The 21,034-nt window shown below is 34.6% G+C and overlaps 1 protein-coding gene across 1 annotated transcript in view; it reads right to left on the bottom strand.

The window, feature by feature from the left end:
* LOC111511978 (CD276 antigen homolog) overlaps positions 1-21,034 on the bottom strand; it is a 179,731-nt gene that overhangs the window by 155,784 nt on the left and 2,913 nt on the right. Inside the window, exon 2 of the mRNA XM_074180194.1 lies at positions 4,636-4,836. Within this exon, the coding sequence (XP_074036295.1) occupies positions 4,636-4,836 (201 nt within the window). The remainder of the gene's footprint in view (positions 1-4,635; positions 4,837-21,034) is intronic.

The raw sequence follows: 21,034 nt of genomic DNA, 5'->3' as shown, positions 1-21,034 counted from the left end.
GAGCCTAACTTGAAAGTTACTCTACCATGTGATTACTTACTCATTATTACTACTGTATTACAGCTAATTATGTTTTTTTGTAATACACCTGAACTTTGTTTTTACTTGTTAGCTCTACGACCGAGTTATGTTTTTTTCAATTACTCTTCTAGCTTGCTGCACTCAAGTTTTCACCTAATTTTTTGCTTAACTCTCCAGAATGTTTCTTTTGTTTTGTTTACTCTCTTCAGGTGTTTGTAGTTGATAATTTTAGCCCTGCGTAGGTCGCGTGTTGTTGTGAATCATAGGGGGTCGCGCGGTATCTCACAGAGTTATGAACTTAAAAATGATATTATATCGAACTACTGTCGTATTAATGAAAACAAAAACAAATATGAGGTACTTTTATTGAATTAGAAGAAGTCAACATAAATTAATAAATTCTTATATAAACATAAAAGCAAACCTTAACCTTATAATAAAATAAAAACATGATTTAAGGTAGAACACCATATACGTTTAACATAACATGTGATGAATAATGCTTGAATAGAAAAACATAACAAAAATTAGAAATAATCGTTTCAGTTAGAATTTGAACTTTGATTATTGTCCTCATCGAAACATTTTTGACCGAGCATTGTGGCATGTTATAAACAAAAATAATCTTCACATTTGCAGCATCTGTACTTTGTCAGTCTTCTTGTTTTACTTTTTGAATAGCACGGTCTGCAGGTTTTTCTGATGTTATCTACTTTTTGTGGAGAATGCTTTTTTTCTGAAACAGGATTATACTTGTTGAGTGCCTGTTGTAGATGTGTTGAAAGACTTTTTATTTGTCCCCTACGTCCAAGATGTTCTGCAACTAAACTGTGAACTAGCATCTTTAGATATTCCCTCCTATTTGCAAAGGCATTTTTATTATCAGCAAAAACTATCATTCCGTTTATGGCTGCAATATTCATCATAGAAAAGAAGATTACCATTGGCCATCTTCTTGTATTTCGTGCACAGTTATATGTGGCACATAGCTGATCTACAGTATCAACTCCTGATTTTGTGGCATTATAATATGTGATTATTTCAGGTTTATGTTGATCCCCTGTGCCTTCATCAATATTATCGTCAAAATGCAACGATGATAAGAGTAATACATTTTTGCCTTTTTTTGGCACATACGATACCAAAGTGGCTGTTTTACTGAATCCAAACATAGATGAATGTAGTACCCTTTCTTTGACGTTTAAAAATATTGGTGGAATCTGCCTTTTGTTTTTTCTTATTGTGCCAATATATGAAAGCTTTTTATTCTTTAGTTTTTCTACGAGTTCTAGGTTGGTAAACCAGTTGTCTCCGGTGATATTTCTTCCGGTGTCATAGATAGATTCAGCAAGGCGCAGTACCAAGTCAGTAGGTGTATTACTAACTTCAAAGGGTCCCTCAGGTTGCTTGCCGACATACACTTCTAGGTTGACGGTATAAAATGATTTGGAATCTACTAGGGCAAATATTTTTATTCCATACTTATTGGGTTTTGAGGGAATGTACTGTCTGAAACAACATCTTCCTCTAAAACCCTCAAGTTTTTCATCTATCGTAACATTTTGGCCGACGGAATAACATGCTTTGCAGTTGTTCACAAAAAGGTCGAACAAATCTCGAATGGGAGCCAGCTTGTCAATTTTTTTTCTTTCAACTCTTGTACGTTTATCGTCGAATCTACAACATCTGTACAAAAGTTTGAACCTTCTAAGAGACATAGTTGTTCTGAACAACTCAACACCCATGCCGTCTGTTGACCATAAATCTTCTAAAGACTGTCTGCCACTTCTCAAAATACCTGCTAGGTACAAGAGACCAAAGAAAGGTTTCATTTCAATTGAATCAGTCAATTTTTTATCTCTTTCACGATTATAATTTGGTTGTATGGTCTGTATACTCAGATTAGTAGAATTCACTATGAGATCTATCATTTCGTCAGAAAAAAAGCACTTCCAGGAATCGAGAACAGTTTTTATACCTTTGGCGGACCCAATTACTCAAGGTATTTTTGTAAGGATGTTATGCGGCATTCTTTTTTTGACTTTCGTGGGTACGTGTTGTCCCCATTTTGTATTGTCTTTTCCTAAATAGTATCCTGCATAGCAGTCTTCATTGAATTCAACTTCTGAACAAACTCATTGATTTCCTGGAGATTTTCTTGTCCAAAATAAGTGTCTTAAGTTGAATCTCCAGAAAATCAATGAGTTTGTGCCGAAATGCCTATTTTATTTTGGTGTTTTGTGATTCGATATTATTGAATATTGAGTTCTTGTTACAATCCTGTATAATTTTGAGTAATTTTCGGTGTAAACAAAAAATAAATATAACTTTACATCAATAACTTTGAAAATTAATTCACTCTTCAAAACAACTGACCGTGGTTAACACCGTAGTCGTGTGATTTGTAATATTACAGGCTTTCAAAATGAACCGTCTTATACAGGATGCTGTCTATTTATCGTTTTAGAAAATTTTTTTCGTAGTCCCCATTAAAAAAAAATGCGTAAAAAAATAAAACCTCATTCGAATTACTATGACTTCAGAATTAGATGTATTTTTCAATGCTGAACAACTTTTCTAAATAAAATTTCCTGAGATATCACAAAATAAAATATTTGAAGGCTCCTCGTATATTACGTGTGTTGTACTATATTTTGTTGTTGCATGTATAGTTTTAGGGGATGCACAAACTTTTATCACGAATAACGTTTTGTCGAAAATTCCACTTTGGAAACTTTGGACATGACAATAATAATCCGTGAGGCATTTTATTGAATTATTATTTTCAATGTGGGCTGCGTGAGTAGACATGAAACAAGAAGAAATGAAATATAAATGTAGTGAGAACTCCCAATTCCATAAATTTCGCTCAAAAAGTATGAATGAAATATCATTCAAGGTGACAACTGACTTTTATCAATGAAATTTTAGATGAGAAGTGGGTTCAATTATTCACCCTGTTGCAGATATCATTAAATAATATAAGAACATTTATAATTTGGAGATGAACTTTTTGAACTCATTAGAAATCTAGGTTAGGTTAGGTTAGGTCCAAAGTGAGTGGGTCCATTCGACTCTCCACCACAACCAGCAAGGGTTTATTGTGGCTTACACCTATTCACACTCGACCAAATAAACCCAGCTTCTTAACGAAGCCGATTAGTTTATATGGCGAGTAATCTTTCAGGTTAGATGAACTCTAAGTCTCATGCTAAATCACATAATTTATTTTATTCTATGAAACCTTCTAAATGGTCTGTTATTGATTCATTCATTTATTTACATTTCACACATCGAACAGGTGTGTATGTAAATATTATTCGAGATATAAGAAATAGCGATTTTATTTTCCACATATGAGACATAAACATATTCAGTTTATTTTTTTTTTACACATTGGCATTGGCATTGGCAGTGGGGGTGCCCCAGTTCGAATAATAGAAAATTCTTTCTTATTGCATATCTACAACATAAAACGAACCCATATATAAAATTTCAGCTTCTGAAAATATAATAATATGGAAAAACAGTGATGAAAAAGTGATTTTCATATGTATAAATGCCCCTCTTTTATCTCCTGTGAGGATGACCAGTTCGTTCCAAAATTGCTAAATATTGATAGAAAAAACGTTGTACGAGCATCGTTCAGGATGACGTCTACGACGATCCAAATTTGCTTAAATGGGTCATGAATGGTGACGAACCATGGGTATATGGTAATGACATGAAACCAAAATCCAATCGTTCCAATGAAAGAGTTCAAAAGAGCCAAGGCCAAAGAAAGCACACCAAGTTCGAGCAACTGTGAAGGTTTTGCTCACTGTTTTCTTCGATGACTATGACATAGGGCATCACGAGTTCTTGCCACATGGTCGTAAGGTCAATAAGGAGTATTATCTTGAAGTTATGCGCCGCTTGCTGGAAGCAATACGACGAAAAAGTTCGTTATTATGGAAAAACCATTCATGGCTTTTGCATCAAGATAATTCACCTGCTCACTCGTCATTGGTTGTTCGTGATTGTTTGGCCGAAAACAATACTGTAATAATGCCTCAGCCACCGTATTCACCGGATTTGGCACCTTGCCAGTTTTTTCTGTTCCCAAGATTGAAGAGACCCCTGAAAGAACGGAGTTTCGCGACGATTGAGGAGATAAAAACAGAATCGGTGACGACATACCAAAAAGTGCATATGAGAACTACTTCAAGGATTGGAAAAAACATTGTTACACGTGTATTATATCTGAGAACGGCTACTTTGGATGAAACAAAATGGAAATTTATATGAATGGAAAATATCCTTGTATAGTTTCCATTTGTATAAACATTTTTTTTCCACGAGAGTTCGATCAATCACTAAGGCAAAAATGTTATTTTTGTTAATGGTTTCGTTTCAACAAGGCGAGCCAAAATGATCCTGAGATTTGAAAGTGGACAAGGTATTCTGCTGGCAAGAACTCACTAAAACCATTATTACTATATTGTTAGAATTATTACAAGCGAAACAAAAACTTTCGCCAGAAAATCATTATTACTATATTGTTACAATTATTACAAGGGAAACAAAAACTTCCGCTAGAAAATAATTTTCAAACAACAAAGGACACATACTCACCGAGTTCTTGCGGTTTTTTATTTGGAATCCACTGGTATATAGGAGTGGGTTTCCCATTAAAAAACCACTTGACTACGAGTCCTTCTTCCAAAGACTCTTCCAATGTGTAGTCGCAATCTAAGACAACAGGATCTCCTAATTGAGCTATTTCCGGCACTTGCAGTCTGTTGATCTTCACCGTAACGACCATTTCTAATAACCCTAGAACAATAGGAATATGTGCAGTAAATAGATATACCGTGTCGTATCTTTATACTATTTAATTATCGAATACACAAGAAGTTTCATGTCATTTTCAACTGGAATATGCTGCCTACGTATAGGTTCTGATTCAATTCTCACCAATTGTGGCAACGTTTTTATACAATTATAGAAATTGAACTCCATAAAAGTTCAAACATTTTTGCTACGAATATTTTTCATTCGAATGTTTTGACCTCCAGAGTAAATAAAAATGATACTGGATATCAAAATGTAAATGGTGCATAGCTATGCCAGGAAGTCGAAGTAAATTGTTGACAAACTGAATTGCCTTCAAAAATCAGATGATTGGAAGCAATCCTGAAAAGGTCAGGAAGTCTTTTTTTCAAAATAAATAAGTTTGGTTGAAATTATTCTTTCCATGGATTTGGAAATGTTTCTCCGAAAACGGTGATAAATGATATTATTGATACAATCTTATTGAATCTTATTATAAATTTGATGACGAAACCAAATATCTATTTCAAATGAGTATCAACATAATGGGCTCGTTTCATGCTATGAAAAACGATACTGGTTTGCTTATAGACTGATCGAGTTAGGGGTATATTATACTTATCAAGCCTAATCGGTCCCAAGATCTCTTTATATTTGCAGAAAAAAGAACAAATCGAAAAGCAAGAATTTAAATTGGCCGCGTGTCTGTTGACCAATAAAATTGATCGTGTCCAGAGCGGAGTTGCCAAGTGTATTGGTTTTTAATATCCAATCAGATTTCTGATGATCCAATTTGTTGTCATTGTTGTCAACTCGGTGTGAATACAACTGTTAAATTTATCTAATTAAAGAACGTTTTTTGTGTAAAAGGTAGGTCTTGGCGGGTGCCTATTTTGCTGCATATTCCGTGTTATTAGTAAATATTCCGAAAAATATTTTTTCCAGGTTACTTTTGGGTTGAATTTTACTATTACTATCACCAAAATGGTTGAAATATATTTTTACCTAGTTGTGAAAACAGATCATCCATACCAGACAAAAAGTTTTTCAGTGTTCCCAAAAACAAAACTCTAAGAGATCTATGGTTTTCTACATAGTAAAACCAATAATGATTGAGAGTAAAGCGCGTTGTCATATCTAAATTTTACGTTACCAGTTTATAGCAGAATCAAAATATAGTAAACAGTAGAGTTGTAGGTTGTGGCAAATTATAGATAATACACAATACTAGTACGATTAAAAGGTATTATTTATGACAAAAATCAGTAATGAGCTTGTAATGAGTAATACTTATACATTTCCTGATTACTGATCAGTTAAAATTCATTATTTTCTGTTAGAATATTGGATGTTAGATATTTATTACAACTAGTGGCAACGCTGTACGCAACGATATTTCTGTCTTTGTCACTTTACCGTAACTTCCATCTCATCATTGCAGTCCTCACTAATGTACTTGCAGCCATGAGCGTATCATTGGTTTGTGAATTATACAGCGTGAATTGTACGTTTTACAGTTAAGTTAGTCAGCAATCGAAGTGTTGTGATAACAATTGGTGAAAATAATAGTGCTAATAAGTGTTTAAGCTTTACATAATTATATTTCTACACCGTTCTCAAACTACTCAAAAAATGGGAGACATGGTCGGGCCTTCCACGTCGAAAAAGGTAAAACGGTCGGAGTCTCGGTTAGTAAGAGAAAAACAAATTGTACTGCGAGTATTTCACTGTCTTGAAAGAGATCATCAGCCACCAAAAGATGACTTTGTGCATATGTGCTGTAATTCTACGTGTGTACCTCCGAATAACCAACCGGGCATTTCTACATCATTAAGTTTCACAATTACAAAAGATAAATTAGTTGATATGTGCTCTGATTATACCGGTGTACCAAAATAATCGATTTACAAAATACTAAGAGAAGCAGAAATTCATGGGAACGTACAAACGCCAAAAACTAGTAGCGGACGAAAAAAAATCACAGTTGATGAAGAAGCCAAAACCAGTATACGCAGAACTATTCACAGTTTCTTTTTCAGAAATGAGCTGCACACACTACAAACAGTTCTGGAGGCACTTAGCGATCATGAATTGGTCCCAAAAATGGGTAAAGAAACTTTTAGGAAACTTGTACACGAAATGAAATTTACGTACGGAAAAGTTGACAGGAAAAGCATTCTCATTGAACGTCAAAAAATAATAGCATGGAGAAGAAACTATCTAAGAAAAATTGACGAATTTCGGAAGCTCAAAAAAAATTGAACTTCATTTCATGGACGAGACATGGGTTAACCAAGGTCATACGGTCAAAAAAGTGCACGACAAGTCTTCATTGAAGGTTTGTCAGTTGGGTTAAAACAGCCATCTGGAAAAGGTAGTCGTCTGATAGTTACGCATATAGGAAGCGACAGTGGATTTTTACCAAATGGTGAATTAATATTTAAATCTAAGAAAACAGGCGACTATCATGAAGAGATGAATGCGGAGGTGTTTGAAAAATGGTTTGAAGGCATCATTCAACTTGTGGAACCTGGGTCTGTCATCGTCATGGACAATGCCCCATACCATAGTCGACATTTAAAACCATTACCGAAACAATCATGGAAAAAAGCAGCAATTCAAGAATGGTTAATTAATAAGAACATCCAATATAACAAAGACAGTTTAAAGGCAGAACTACTTCAGCTAACAAAATTACACACAGACAAATATAAAAAATTCGCAGTGGATGAAATGGCGTTAAGTCGTGGAATTACAGTTTAAAGGTTACCACCATACCACTGCGAATTAAACCCAATAGAATTAATCTGGGCGCAAGTAAAAGGATATGTGACACGAGAAAACAGAACATTTAAATTAGTTCACTTATCAATTGCTGCAACCCAATAATGAAAAAAAGTTTATATATATATATATATATATATATATATATATATATATTGTGTTTTTTATTAATATTGTTAATTTATTTGGTACCTACTATAATTACCACGATTATTACTCCGTTTTCATAAGGCCCACCTAATGACTACAACGATTAGGTAAATTACGATATTGCAAAGTTTTAATGAAATAAATAAAAAATTTGTATGAATATTTTAACTAATTGTACTAAGGATTTTTCTTTCATTCTCAACCCTTTCAAAAATTAATAAGCACGCCCCCGATTTGCTGTCAACTGGGCTTACTTCTACTCTCAATCATTATTGGTTTCAGTATAGTAGGCCGAGCTGAAATAAAATTTAAATCAAACTTTCCATCCTTCGATAAAAGACAAAGTCTAAAATTAATGTCATATAAATAAAAGGGAATTACTAAATATACCAGCTACCGTTTCAACTTTTCATTCTTCATTTCGGTACCAAAGTATTGCAAATTTTTCAAGTAAAATTCATCGATCATTTCAAAATCGACTCTTGGTAAGTTGTCGGAGTCTGCTTTAACAAAACTAGGCTCAACACTCATTTCGAAATCATTTTAACAAAAATACGAAGTTATGTGTGGAAACCATTACCATTACAAAGAGCACGTTGTCGCATACACTACAGAGGGCTGACTGAATGACAATATGGCTAATAAACCAGTAACGTTGAATTTCTTATTTTTGGTGGGTGGCATGAATGTATAATTGATTTATTTCATTAGTTTTTCATTATTTCATTTCATGAGTATTCAAAAACCATTTGAAAATACAGCTCGTTAAATTCTATTTAGAATCATATTCAGATATAACTTGTACTATATCAGTTCTGTTAATCCGTGGATTCGAACGATCTTATTATTGCATATTTATTTATTTGCTGGCTTTATTCATAAAAAAAAGAATGAATAATCACAGAAAATTTTAATTGATCGTTAATTTTGACTGGCTACAAGAAAGTTTTTCACCACTGTTAAACATTATACCAGGAATTCTTGTTTTTTTTTGCTTAGACTGTACGTATGACCAGAATCCTTTCGGATTACTTTTTGAGTTTGTTTCAGAACTTCTAATACATTTTTCATAATCCTCATCAATTCCTTTTTTGATGGTGGGTCTCAAATTCGTGAACCTCTCCAAGTGAAAGAGTGGTCTGTGCTTTTTGTATAATTTGAGATGAAAATATATTTTTTTCAATATTGTTGATGAGGGTTCTAGAATACTAATTAGAATACTTATGTGAGTGATTCACCTTCATTGGAATACACTGTCTGATTGTTGTTTGTAGGATACTTGAATTTTGTACATATTTGATCAATACTCATAAGATCATTGAATTCACTTCAGTTTATATTGTTGAGTAATGAACTGAATTTCTCATTGTCAATTTTCCAAAAATTTAATCGCCCACAGTTAGCTGTAAAATATTTTTCTTTGATAATATCTCGAGTGAACTCAACTGATAATGCAGGATGGTGAATGTCTAGTGGAACACGAGAGTCGGTTTCTTTAGTAACACATGAGTCAATTCCAGCAGGGAAAATTACCAAATCGCGAATTCTATCATTGACATTTTTTATAAAATTTTTTTGTGTTACTTTACAATAGTAAAGAAATGAGTTGAATCTCAGGACTAGGTTTGATGACTGATTGTTTAGATAATAGTCTTGTAGTTCTGTAATATTGAAATCACCAACTATGAGACACTCACTGATACCTTGAAAGTTTTCAAAAAATTCAAATAAAGCATCGTATTTATCAAGAGCAGTTGAAGGCGGAATATAATTCATGAAAATTTATTCAAACTTAGGATTGTTGGAAACTATTTTGACACATAAAAGATCAACAGATGAAATAGGTGAAAAAATATCAACAAGTTCGGTATTCCAATACTGAGAATCAAAAGCACGTAATACTCCCCCGCCTCGGGATCCAAGTGAACGATCATTTCGTTAGACGCTGTAGTTTATAGGGAAAAGCTCAGAATCCAACACTCTTTCTCTCAACCAGGTTTCCGTGATTACAAATATACTACATTCTGATGAATGTTTGGCAAATTCTTTTGAACATAAATTGGATCAACTATGTATTGCTTTCTTGCGATCCAGTGCCAGAAAGTTAAGAAATCCAATTCTGGATTTTGAATCAAAATAATAACGTTCATTTCAGCTCTGTTACAATAGTTTCATTCTTTTTGGTCAGTGACCTATGCTTGAAGACTGGCAATAAACAAATCCGAAGAAATAAACTTTAAACGTTCAAGCCAGTCTCGATATACCTACACAGTAGGTTGGATGGACTGACGCCAATCAGAAAACAACTACTCCCCTGGCTAATACCACGAAGGGCGTTGGATTATATCCGACAGGCGTCACTGCAGGAATCTTCATAGAAAGTGCTGCATATGCAATTGGCAATACAACTGAAAGAGTCGACCTTCAATTTTGGAACGGGCACACTTGCAGACCGGCTCATTAGCCACTCGTCAATGCAAGATAGTGACCATCATCGACCTAAAGTCAATGATATTTCATAATTGAAAAACGCAATTTTTTCAGAGTATTTTATTCCTTTTCCGAAGTTGAAGCGAATATCACAAAATGTCACTCCATCTAGTGGACGAGGTACTTACCAACTGCATATTCGTAATTTGCCTGATTCGTCTGAATAAGGAAGAAAAACTTTCTTATTAGTCAATGGGCTATGCATATGTACGGCATTTTCTGTGAAGATCCCTGCACTGACGCCTGTCGGATATAATCCAACGCCCTTCGTGGTTTTAGCTAGGGGAGTAGTTGTTTTCTGATAGGCGCCAGTCCATTCAACCTAATGTGTAAGTATATCGAGACTGGCTTGAACGTTTGAAGTTAATTTTTTTAGATTTTCACAATAGTTTCATTTCGATCTATTTAATATAGGAAAGGAAACAGTACAATTAAATACACATTTTCTATTAACATCTAAAACAATGAATGAGAAAAGACGTCGAGAGAGACCTAGTGTTTCTAAAATATTTCGTCCAGGAACTTGTGAGGAATCAATCTTTCAATACTCATCTAGATTTTGTTTTCCTTTGCTGTGAGATAAGCAACTCCAATATATTTTTCATTCCACTGCACTGTTTGTTCGTGATATTTCATAGGAATTATATTGAGGTATTTTTAATGAAACGTAAAATTTGTTGAATAAATTTACTAACAAACATAATGAATGTGTCAGTGAAAAACAGCTTCATCACATCCTGTCCTCCAAATGGTAAAAACAGACTTTGTACTGTGATGTACAAATTTTTCCTGGAAAAATTTATTATGTATGAGAAACGTTTGCAGAATATACAAGTTTTTATTACTCTGTGTGCGTTTCGCATAGATAAGAAGAGTTTATTATATATGCGATGGTTATAACTATAATTATAAATAACGAAGATGAAATACGAGGTCGGTTCAAAAAATAAGATGAATGTTCAAATTTCGCGGGCAACGGACATACACTGTTTCAGCTGTTTAGCATGTTAAGTTTGTTGGTGAGAGGCATAAAAATGAGAAGTATTTTGCTTATTCGGTGATTTTCTGTTATGGAAAAAATGGATCAAAGAATGTGCATTGAATTTTGTATAAAAAATGAAATTCAGTGCTCAAAAACACTTGAAATGTACTCAGAGTCAAAAAAAATGTTCACAAGCGGTACAGGATTTTCACAGAAAGTCGAAATGTAAACGACGACGCAGCACATCATCAACAATCGATGATTATTCTGAGAAAGTGAAAAAAATTTTTATGGAGAATCATCAAATCACTATTACAGAAGTTGCTGAGGATGTCGGCATATCGGTTGGCTCATACCATGCATTTTTTCAATTTTGGGTATGAAGCTTGTGGCAACGAAGTGCATTACAAAATTGCGCTGAATTTTGATCAAAAAACCGTCGCATGAACATCGCTCAGAAACTGTTGAATGACGTCTATCCAGATTCGCTTGAAATGATCATAACTCGTGTTGAATCACGGATATATGGTTATGACATCAAAACCAAAGTCCAGTCGTCCCAATAGAAGAGCCGAAACCAAGGAAAGCACGCCAAATTTGATAAAATGTCCAGGTTTTGCTCACTGTTTACGTCAATTACCGTGACGTGTTGCATCATGAGTTTTAACCACAAGGTCGTATAGTGGAATGATGTCCTCTCTACTCTCGAATCTTAAAATCATACCGGCTTGCCGCACTGAGGCAGAAATCTTAGCCGCACAGATGCAGAAGGCTGCCATTTTTGGCTCATTGCGCTTGCTCAGGGCACATTATTCTCGGACCCAATGATCACTTACTCCACGGTGTGGGGGGTGGTCATTGGTTGATAATGCTGGCGCCCCCTACCGAATGTATCGGGGCTTCGGGGGATAGGGCCTGAGCTGGTAATAGGAATTTCAATTTTTTTTTTGAAGTTCATCAGAGTATATGTTCTGTAATCTTGCGAAAGTTGATTATAGAATTTACAGGCATTGTACGTGAAAGACCGCTGAAAACTGGAGGTTTTATGTTTGTACATTGCCATTAACCCCGAGTTACAAGTGTTAGAATCACTCAGATTCCCTATTTTGATAAGTTTGTCATATAGGTATGTTGGTGTCCTGTATTTCAGTACTTTATAAGTCATATTTAATAGATGTGATTTTCTCATCTCTAGCAATTTCAGTTTTCGCATTTCCCGATATTTATGACTTGTATTCCGAAGGAAAGTCTAATGCAAGAGTTCTGTATTTTTCAAAGTGGACTACTGTCAACATTTAGAAGTGCGGGTGCACTTCTTGCAAGAAGTGAACATTTTATTGTTATTTTTTGGCAAAAACAACACCGCAATCATGCATCAGCCACCGTATTCACCAGATTTGCCCCCCTGGATGTAATTCCATTTCAGTCATATTTGTCAACGCCTACTCTATAGAGAGACTACGATAATTGAATGTCCAGCATTTCATTCAATATATTCAGTTTTCAGCATATTCCAAGCTAGTTCATGAAATAGGTATTTCTAAACAGTTTTCGAAATGACAATGAATCTTAAAAATCTCATCTTCTAGTTTTTGAACTATTTTCGTCTCATATGAATATAATGCTGATTGCATTACTATTACTAGTGTGAAGGTTTTGCTCACTGTTTTCTTCGATGACCATGACATAGTACATCAGGAGCTCTTACCACATGGTCGTAAGGTCAATAAGGAGTATTATCTTGAAGTTATGCGCCGCTTGCTGGAAGCAATACGAAGAAAAAGTTCGTTATTATGGAAAAACCATCCATGGCTTTTGCATCACGATAATTCACCTGCTCACTCGTCATTGCTTGTTCGTGATTGTTTGGCCGAAAACAATAGTGTAATAATGCCTCAGCCACCGTATTCACCAGATTTGGCACCTTGCCAGTTTTTTCTGTACCCAAGATTGAAGAGACCCCTGAAAGAACGGCGTTTCGCGACGATTGAGGAGATAAAAACCGAATCGGTGACGACATACCAAAAAGTGCATATGAGAACTACTTCAAGGATTGGAAAAAACGTTATTACACGTGTATTATATCTAAGAACGGCTACTTTGGATGAAACAAAATGGAAATTAATATGAATGGTGACGATTGAGGAGATAAAAACCGAATCGGTGACGACATACCAAAAAGTGCATATGAGAACTACTTCAAGGATCGGAAAAAACATTGTTACACGTGTATTATATCTGAGAACGGCTACTTTGGATGAAACAAAATGGAAATTGATATGAATGGAAAATATCCTTGTATAGTTTCCATTTGTATAAACATTCTTTTTCCACGAGAGTTCGATCAATCATTGAGGCAAAAATGTTATTTTTGTTAATAGTTTCGTTTCAACAAGGCGAGCCAAAATGATCCTAAGATTTGAAAGTGGACAAGGTATCCTGCTGTCAAGAACTCACTAAAACCATTATTACTAAATACAATGAATCTTAAAAATCTCATCTTCTAGTTTTTGAACTATTTTTGTCTTATATGAATATAATGCTGATTGCATTACTATTACTGTGTTTGGAATGAGGCTAATGAATGAATTTTACAATTCAATATAATATAACCGTATAGAAACTTTTAACTACTTCACTGCTACCGATACGAAAGTTCTCTTGAAGTTCTGATTACTTCATCATTTTTATCGCTTTTTTGGGAGTTCATCCGAAAGAATGAATATAAATTGAGAATTAATCGTGAAAAAACTCAAAATCAACATTATTGATGCCAAAGTTCACCAAGTGTAACGAATATAAAATAACTTGGTACAAGAATATGTATTCATAATAAAATTCAAATTAATCTACTCAGTAGGGTAGTATTGAAAATATTTGTGAGAATTTTGATAAGGCTAGTTTTGATGGTTTTCTAGTCATTATTCAGAGATATCACACGTTTCTTAGTATGCAGTGAATGTCGATTCATTTGAATATTGATAAAAGTATTCCTCTAGAGGTTCTTAGGTGATAGAAACGAATTTCTCGCGAATTCTGGTGCAAGAATCCATCCCAAGAGCATTACTTTCATTATGAATATTTACTGCGTCCAGAATTCAAAACATACTCGTATTTGTATATTTGAAGTTATTAAATGACAAACCCATTCGTTCAGTTCACAGGTATAGTCTATACGAATTCAATACCAAGAGATAAATAAAAGACTAATGTAGCGGGTCTGATGAATATACTAGTTTTTTCCATATAAAACCTCCCACCACGCCGGCAATGCCATACGAAGAAACTGCCGTCATTCGGTAACTATTAGGCAATTGAATGATGACTTGTCGTCAAGTAAATTGAACTTCGCCTTTAATTTTCATATAATAAATGAACTGTACCTGATTAATTTGCTTTAAATGTATTAGAAGATAATACAGACGATATTATTATTTATTCAACGAAAGTCATTTTTTGTGGAGGAAAAAAATCAGTTTTTTTATCGACCTTTTTTGGGTAATTGTTACTTTCCACAGTCTGAAAAATATAAAAATTATAATGGAGAACTTGATATAAGTGTAGAAGGTCAAACTTTTTAGTTTACCCCGATAAGTTACTGCGTAAGAATCAAAGTATTTTTCACAAAGAAAAATCTTCTATTTATCAGTAACTTGTCGTATTTAACAAGTTTGCCTATCAAAAAAATTTTTAAGAAATAATACTTATCTTTTACGTTTCGGAGGCCAAAATCTGCCTCCGTCTTCAGAAATGGATAAAAAATTCAAATATATTCGCAGTTATTCCTTTTTTGATATCTTATTTCTTTACTTCTTCGACAAATGTCAAAGAAGTTTTGAAATATGAAATTACGTCAATGTTGTTGATTGACAACTGAAACATTCGATGTAATACAAGGTACTCTCCGATATCAGTCTGTTGCCATTTCGCCACTATCCAAAGTTTTCTTCAAGATGGGTAGCCAAGTACGGTCTATTTCTAAGGAGCTATTTGAGATACAATTCTCTCCAGACATGATAATATACGTTGGTTCTTTCAGCTTACGTCTCTTAGAATGAGGCTCATTGGTAATCTTTCTTGTCCTATTCCATTCCACCCGATGTTCACCGTCTGATTTTAAAATGTGTTCTGATGAATTTGATCCTGTCAATTGTCTATTTTTTATATAATCTCGATGTTCATTCTCACGCACTTTCAATGGTCTTGAGGTTTCACCAATGTAACTTTTACCACAAGAACAAGGTATTTCATATATACAATATTTTGTTTTTTCTTTAGTCTTGTTGGGTTTTGTATGTGTGAGTATAGATCTCAGTGTATTTTTTGTTTTGAAAGTAGTTCTAACATCATACCTATTTCCAATTCGTCTTATTATTACCTATTTCCAATTCGTCTTATTATTTTCTATTGCAATAGAAAATAAAGAGACAATTAAAAAACAAACGAACATACAAACAGTTTCACAAATTCAACAACATCCAACTCAACAATTACCGACTCAACATCCAACGACATCTTTTACAACTAACGTTATACCTTACATTCCAAGACTATCTGAAAAAATAAGACGAATTGGAAATAGGTATGATGTTAGAACAACTTTCAAAACAAAAAATACACTGAGATCTATACTCACACATACAAAACCTAACAACACTAAAGAAAAAACAAAAAATTGTATTTATAAAATACCTTGTTCTTGTGGTAAAAGTTACATTGGTGAAACCTCAAGATCATTGGAAGTGCGTGAGAATGACCATCGAGATTATATAAAAAATAGACAATTGATAGGATCAAAATTATCAGAACACATTTTAAAATCAGACGGTGAACATCGGGTGGAATGGAATAGGAAAAGAAAGATTACCAATGAGCCTCATTCTAAGAGACGTAAGCTAAAAGAATCAGCGTATATTCTCATGTCTGGAGAGAATTGCATCTTGAAGAAAATTTTGGATAGTGGCGAAATGGGAACAAACTGATATCGGAGAGTACTTTGTATTACATCGAATGTTTCAGTTGTCAATCAACAACATTGACATAATTTCATATTTCAAAACTTCTTTGATATCTGTCGAAGAAGTAAAGAAATAAGGTATCAAAAAAGGAATAACTGCGAATATATTCGAATTTTTATCCATTTTTGAAGACAGAGCAGATTTTGGCCTCCGAAACGTAAAAGATAAGTATTATTTCTTAATAATTTTTTTCATAGGCAAAATTGTTAAATACGACAAGTTACTGATAAATAGAAGAAAAATACTTTGATTTTTACGCAGTAACTTATCGGGGTAAACTAAAAAGTTCGCCCTTCTACACTTGTATAAAGTTCTCCATTATAATTTTTAAATTTTTCAGATTGTGGAAGGTAACAATTACCCAAAAAAGGTCGATAAAAAAATTACCATTTACTTTTCATGCCATTCGAATTGACTTCGTATATACAATACACTTAAATTTAAAAGTGTTGCATCGCTTCTTAAATATGAACGAGCATTTGGTCTGTCGGCATGTAGGCTACTTGCACACTCAACGATTGTGGACGGCCGATTTTATACCGGTGATCGACGCCGATCACCGGTCGGCGTGTGTGCCAGGTCCCGTACCCATATGTGGTTAACGATTGGAATTTGGACGACCGGTATAAAATCGATCGTCCAAAATCAATTTGTTTGCATTTAGCGTAACGCTAGTTGTACACACACCGATTTTGGACGACCAGTATAAAATCGGCCGATATTTTATTGGTAGCGGGTGCTTGCACACTCACCGGATTTTTATCGGTCAAACAATCAGTTGCTTTGTTGTCGTAATTAGCACGCACTACCAAAACGAAGTTAATGCGTAGTAACTACAATTTCACCGAGCATTCGAGACTGGAATGGTCGGTAAAAAACCGGTGAGTATGCAAGAGTGTATTTAGTCATGTACGCCACTACTTCCCGGTACTGCCGGGAAGTAGTGGCGTACACTCCTCGCTGTGTGTGCTTCTTGTGCTCGGCAATGCGAACATTCAATGGCCTCTTAGTTTCACCAATATAGGATTTTCTGCACTCACAGGGTATCCGGTAAATGCAATTCTTGGAATCGCAGTCCGCGTTTGGGTGCCTGGTTTTCGTGAGGCTGTTACGGATAGTGTTACTGGATCTGAAACAGGTTCTAATGTTGTACTTGGAACCAATTCTTCTTATCCTCTCCGATAATCCTCTGATGTAGGGAAGTGCAAGCACTGGTTGTGACGGTTTCTCTTCCTTGCGAGGCTCCTGCTGTCTTTTAGCCAAAGTCCTTTCTACCATCGCTTTGGAGTATCCATTCCGCTGAAGATCATTTTTGATGATGTCTAGTTCCTTCTCGAGACCTTCCTTTGTATTACAGAGCCCAAAAGCACGGTCTAATAGAGTCTTGATGATTTCTCTTTTTGTCAATTGATGGTGGTTGGATTCGTGGTTCAGATACTGTCCCGTATGAGTGGGTTTTCGGTATACAGATGTTTCCCACTTAGTGTCGGTCCTCTTCACCAAAACGTCTAAGAATGGCAATTCATTGTGGATTTCCTTCTCCATTGTGAAAGTGATGGAAGATCTCACGCTGTTGATGTGTTTCAGAAAGGCATCTAGTTCAGTATTCAAACGAAAAATGACCAACTCCCGCCAAAACGGTCATCTCTCACGGAATCAGTGAAGCGGAAAATGGAAAGTAGAGAGAGTGAAAGTATTTCAACGACCTATAAAATAGTCATCTCTCGGAGGAATCAGTCCAGTCATCACCCGAAGACGATTGTAGATACCAACAATCGAAACGTCGTGAACTAACGTGACTTGGAATCGCTACACTTTTTTATTTTTTTATTATTTTCTTTTTTCATTCCTTTAATTTTTATTTATTCAATTATTATATTTTTACTTGTAGGTTATTTCACTATCATTTCATTTCAGGTTCATTGTTGCTTAATATAATTGTTATTTTCAACTATTCTTTTTTAATTATTCTTTTTTACTTGTTTCAGGGATTTCAAATAATTTTATATAGTAGACAATGGAAGTCCGAACTAGTGAATCTATAACAGTATATTCAATTTTGGTTATGGCAATAACCACTGGGAAGAATTTCTAAATTGGATAAATAACCTAGATATCTCCAAGGAAATGGAATTTAATTTTTTCTGAGTAGTATCCGTGTCTCAGTTGATTCAGTTTCGATCGCATAATTTGGTATTATCAATCGACCGAAAGTACCTTTCCCGTGACCCATTCTGATTGGTCTAGCTTTCAATCATTAGTGACGTAGAGACATGCGTTTGATTTTTTTTTCTACCTGGAAAAAATGTGAAATATTTGGAATCACCTTAAAAAGCCATTATTGTTTTTGAGGTGGCTGTAAGTGAAATTGTTGGAAACCTATTGGATAATTTGTCATTGGTGACTTCTCTTATGAGGATTATTTTCCGAGGTTTCAATGAGTGAAAATTGGTTCACGTTGCGAATATTGGGTATTACTTTGAACGTGGTTTTCATTCTCCTCGCCGAAGATCATTCAAAGTTCACAACCCTACGTTGTCAAGGCTTGTTGGGCATAGCACCAAAAGGATAGATTCGACGAATCATTTCTGAGATCGTTCAGAAAACCAGGAATTATGAAAATCTGTTTCCAGAATATTTTCGTTGACCCCTACTGATGAAAAAAACACTTGCCAGCTCCAAGGTATGTTTTTAATATTTTGTTCTCATTTAAATGGAAACATGAATGGATTAACTTATCGTTTACTGAGTTTGATGTGACCCAAAACTTGTATTTCATTAATTTCTTTCATTAAACAAAATGTTAGTTTTCTTGTGGTACCATGATAGGAATCACACGATAAAAGGTAAGACCTCGTTAGTCCTTAGCTCGCACAAGTTTCTCAACTTCTGAGAGTGGTCGTTCGTATGGGGGCGACAGCTGATTAACGGGAAAACAGATTTTTAAACAGAGATATACTGTTAGAATTTGTAGCAAAAGTATTTTTTTTAAACAATGCAACTTTAGTGTAAAAGATGGATGGAAAAAAAAGTTTTGTCTGCTTCTGAGTTTTTGTTGCGTTAACTTTTTTTTTAATTCATTATTATTGTGAATTCTTAGGGATGAATAACTACGTATTTTGTGTTCACACAAACTGAAATACGAGTTGAATAACTTTTTTAAATATTGTAATTCACCTCTTAGATAATTTATTATTTTGCCATGTTGCCAAATTTCCTAAGAAACCTGAAATCTACGGGTTCTATTTTTATTTTCGTATTTGATTAATTTATGGTAGGTTTCATTAGTCCGAATTGATTTTTGGCCTCGCGGGGTTACCAGATCAACAAAATTGAAGCAAACCTAAATAATTATTTTCTTGTTGGTTTCATTGATTTTAATTTGCGTTACGACGCATGGTTGGGTACTACTCATTTTCAAGATTTTTTGTCTTCTTGAATATTGATTGGTACTTTTTTTCTTAAAGGGTTTTTTTACGTTCCAACGTGAAATACCATTCTATTACTGGTCGTGGAAAACTGTCCAATTCCTGCTGGGGCCGGTGGCCCCTAGTCGCCCAGATACTAAGTAAACGTGCTATCAAATGTAGTTGAGGAATAAAGGCTCGGCTAGATGGACTGGCTGAATACTAATTTTTTTGTCCGTTTCACAATATTTCTTCATCAATGCCGTGTGTTCGTGGGGTAAGGTGAGGTATTGAGTGGTTTTGCAAACCGATTTTTGAAAACTTTTTCTAGAGATCTTTTACCCTAACACCAAACTGATATTTTTGCACTCGACGCGCGTTTCGCTAACAAGGTTAGCATCTTCAGGAGAAGAAAATTGATACTGAATCTAAAGACAAGGGTTAGCTGTTTATATACCTAAAGTTTTTTGGCCCGATGTGGACTTTGTTTGTTGAATGATGATTATCTTAATTGATTTTTCGGTAATTAACTAGTGGAACCACTACCTGCAAATTAATTTGTCAACAATAGATTGAAAAGCGGATTCAATATCAATTTGCTTCTCCTGAAAATGCTAACCCTGTTAGCGAAACGCACGTCGAGTGCAAAAATATCAGTTTGGTGTTAGGATAATTGACCTCTAGAAAAAATTTTCAACTTTTACACCATCCTTTGAACCGATTTTTGTGAAAATCTTAGTGTTTTTGGGTACTTTCATCAATATGGCTTTCTGGAGACCTTTTGAAACAAATGATAACATTCCGTATGAGGAATATGTGTCAATCGACAGGGATCTGGAATTTGAAAATAAGGACTTACATGTTCAAGTTCAGCGAGTAATTTTAAATATTCATGAATACTTGAAGAAGGAAAACTGTCACACTTCAAATAATGCTATTGTGAATAGAATATGCGAGTTAACGAAACTATCTCGTTCGACAGTTCTTCGAGTCATTAAAATAGAGGATGTCATTGACCATGCGATGAAACGAATACAAAGGAATAAAAAATTCGAAAACGTTGATGGCGCTACAAAAGATGAGATTCGGCGAACAATTTATGGTATATACCAAAAAAATGAAGTACCAACCTTGGAAATGATTTTGTATAAATTACTTGACTAGCCCGATTACAATTACAAATCTTTAGAAACTTTACGAGGTGTCTTATTGTCTTGTGGTTTTAAATATAAAAATTTGAACAATCGGATGGTCATAATGGAATCGACATGCATTGTTCAACTCCGACAAGAATATTTGAGGCGAATGAAAAGCTACTGAGAATCTAGCAGATATATAACCTACCTCGACGAAACTTGGTTTGATACCCA

Source organism: Leptinotarsa decemlineata, unplaced genomic scaffold, assembly GCF_025532065.1.
Source record: "Leptinotarsa decemlineata unplaced genomic scaffold, Ldec_3_MD MMD2_tig00026294_RagTag_RagTag, whole genome shotgun sequence".
NCBI lineage: Eukaryota > Metazoa > Arthropoda > Insecta > Coleoptera > Chrysomelidae > Leptinotarsa > Leptinotarsa decemlineata.
The sequence above is the reverse complement of the archived record's forward strand: the minus strand, read 5'-3'. Positions and strand labels throughout refer to the sequence as shown.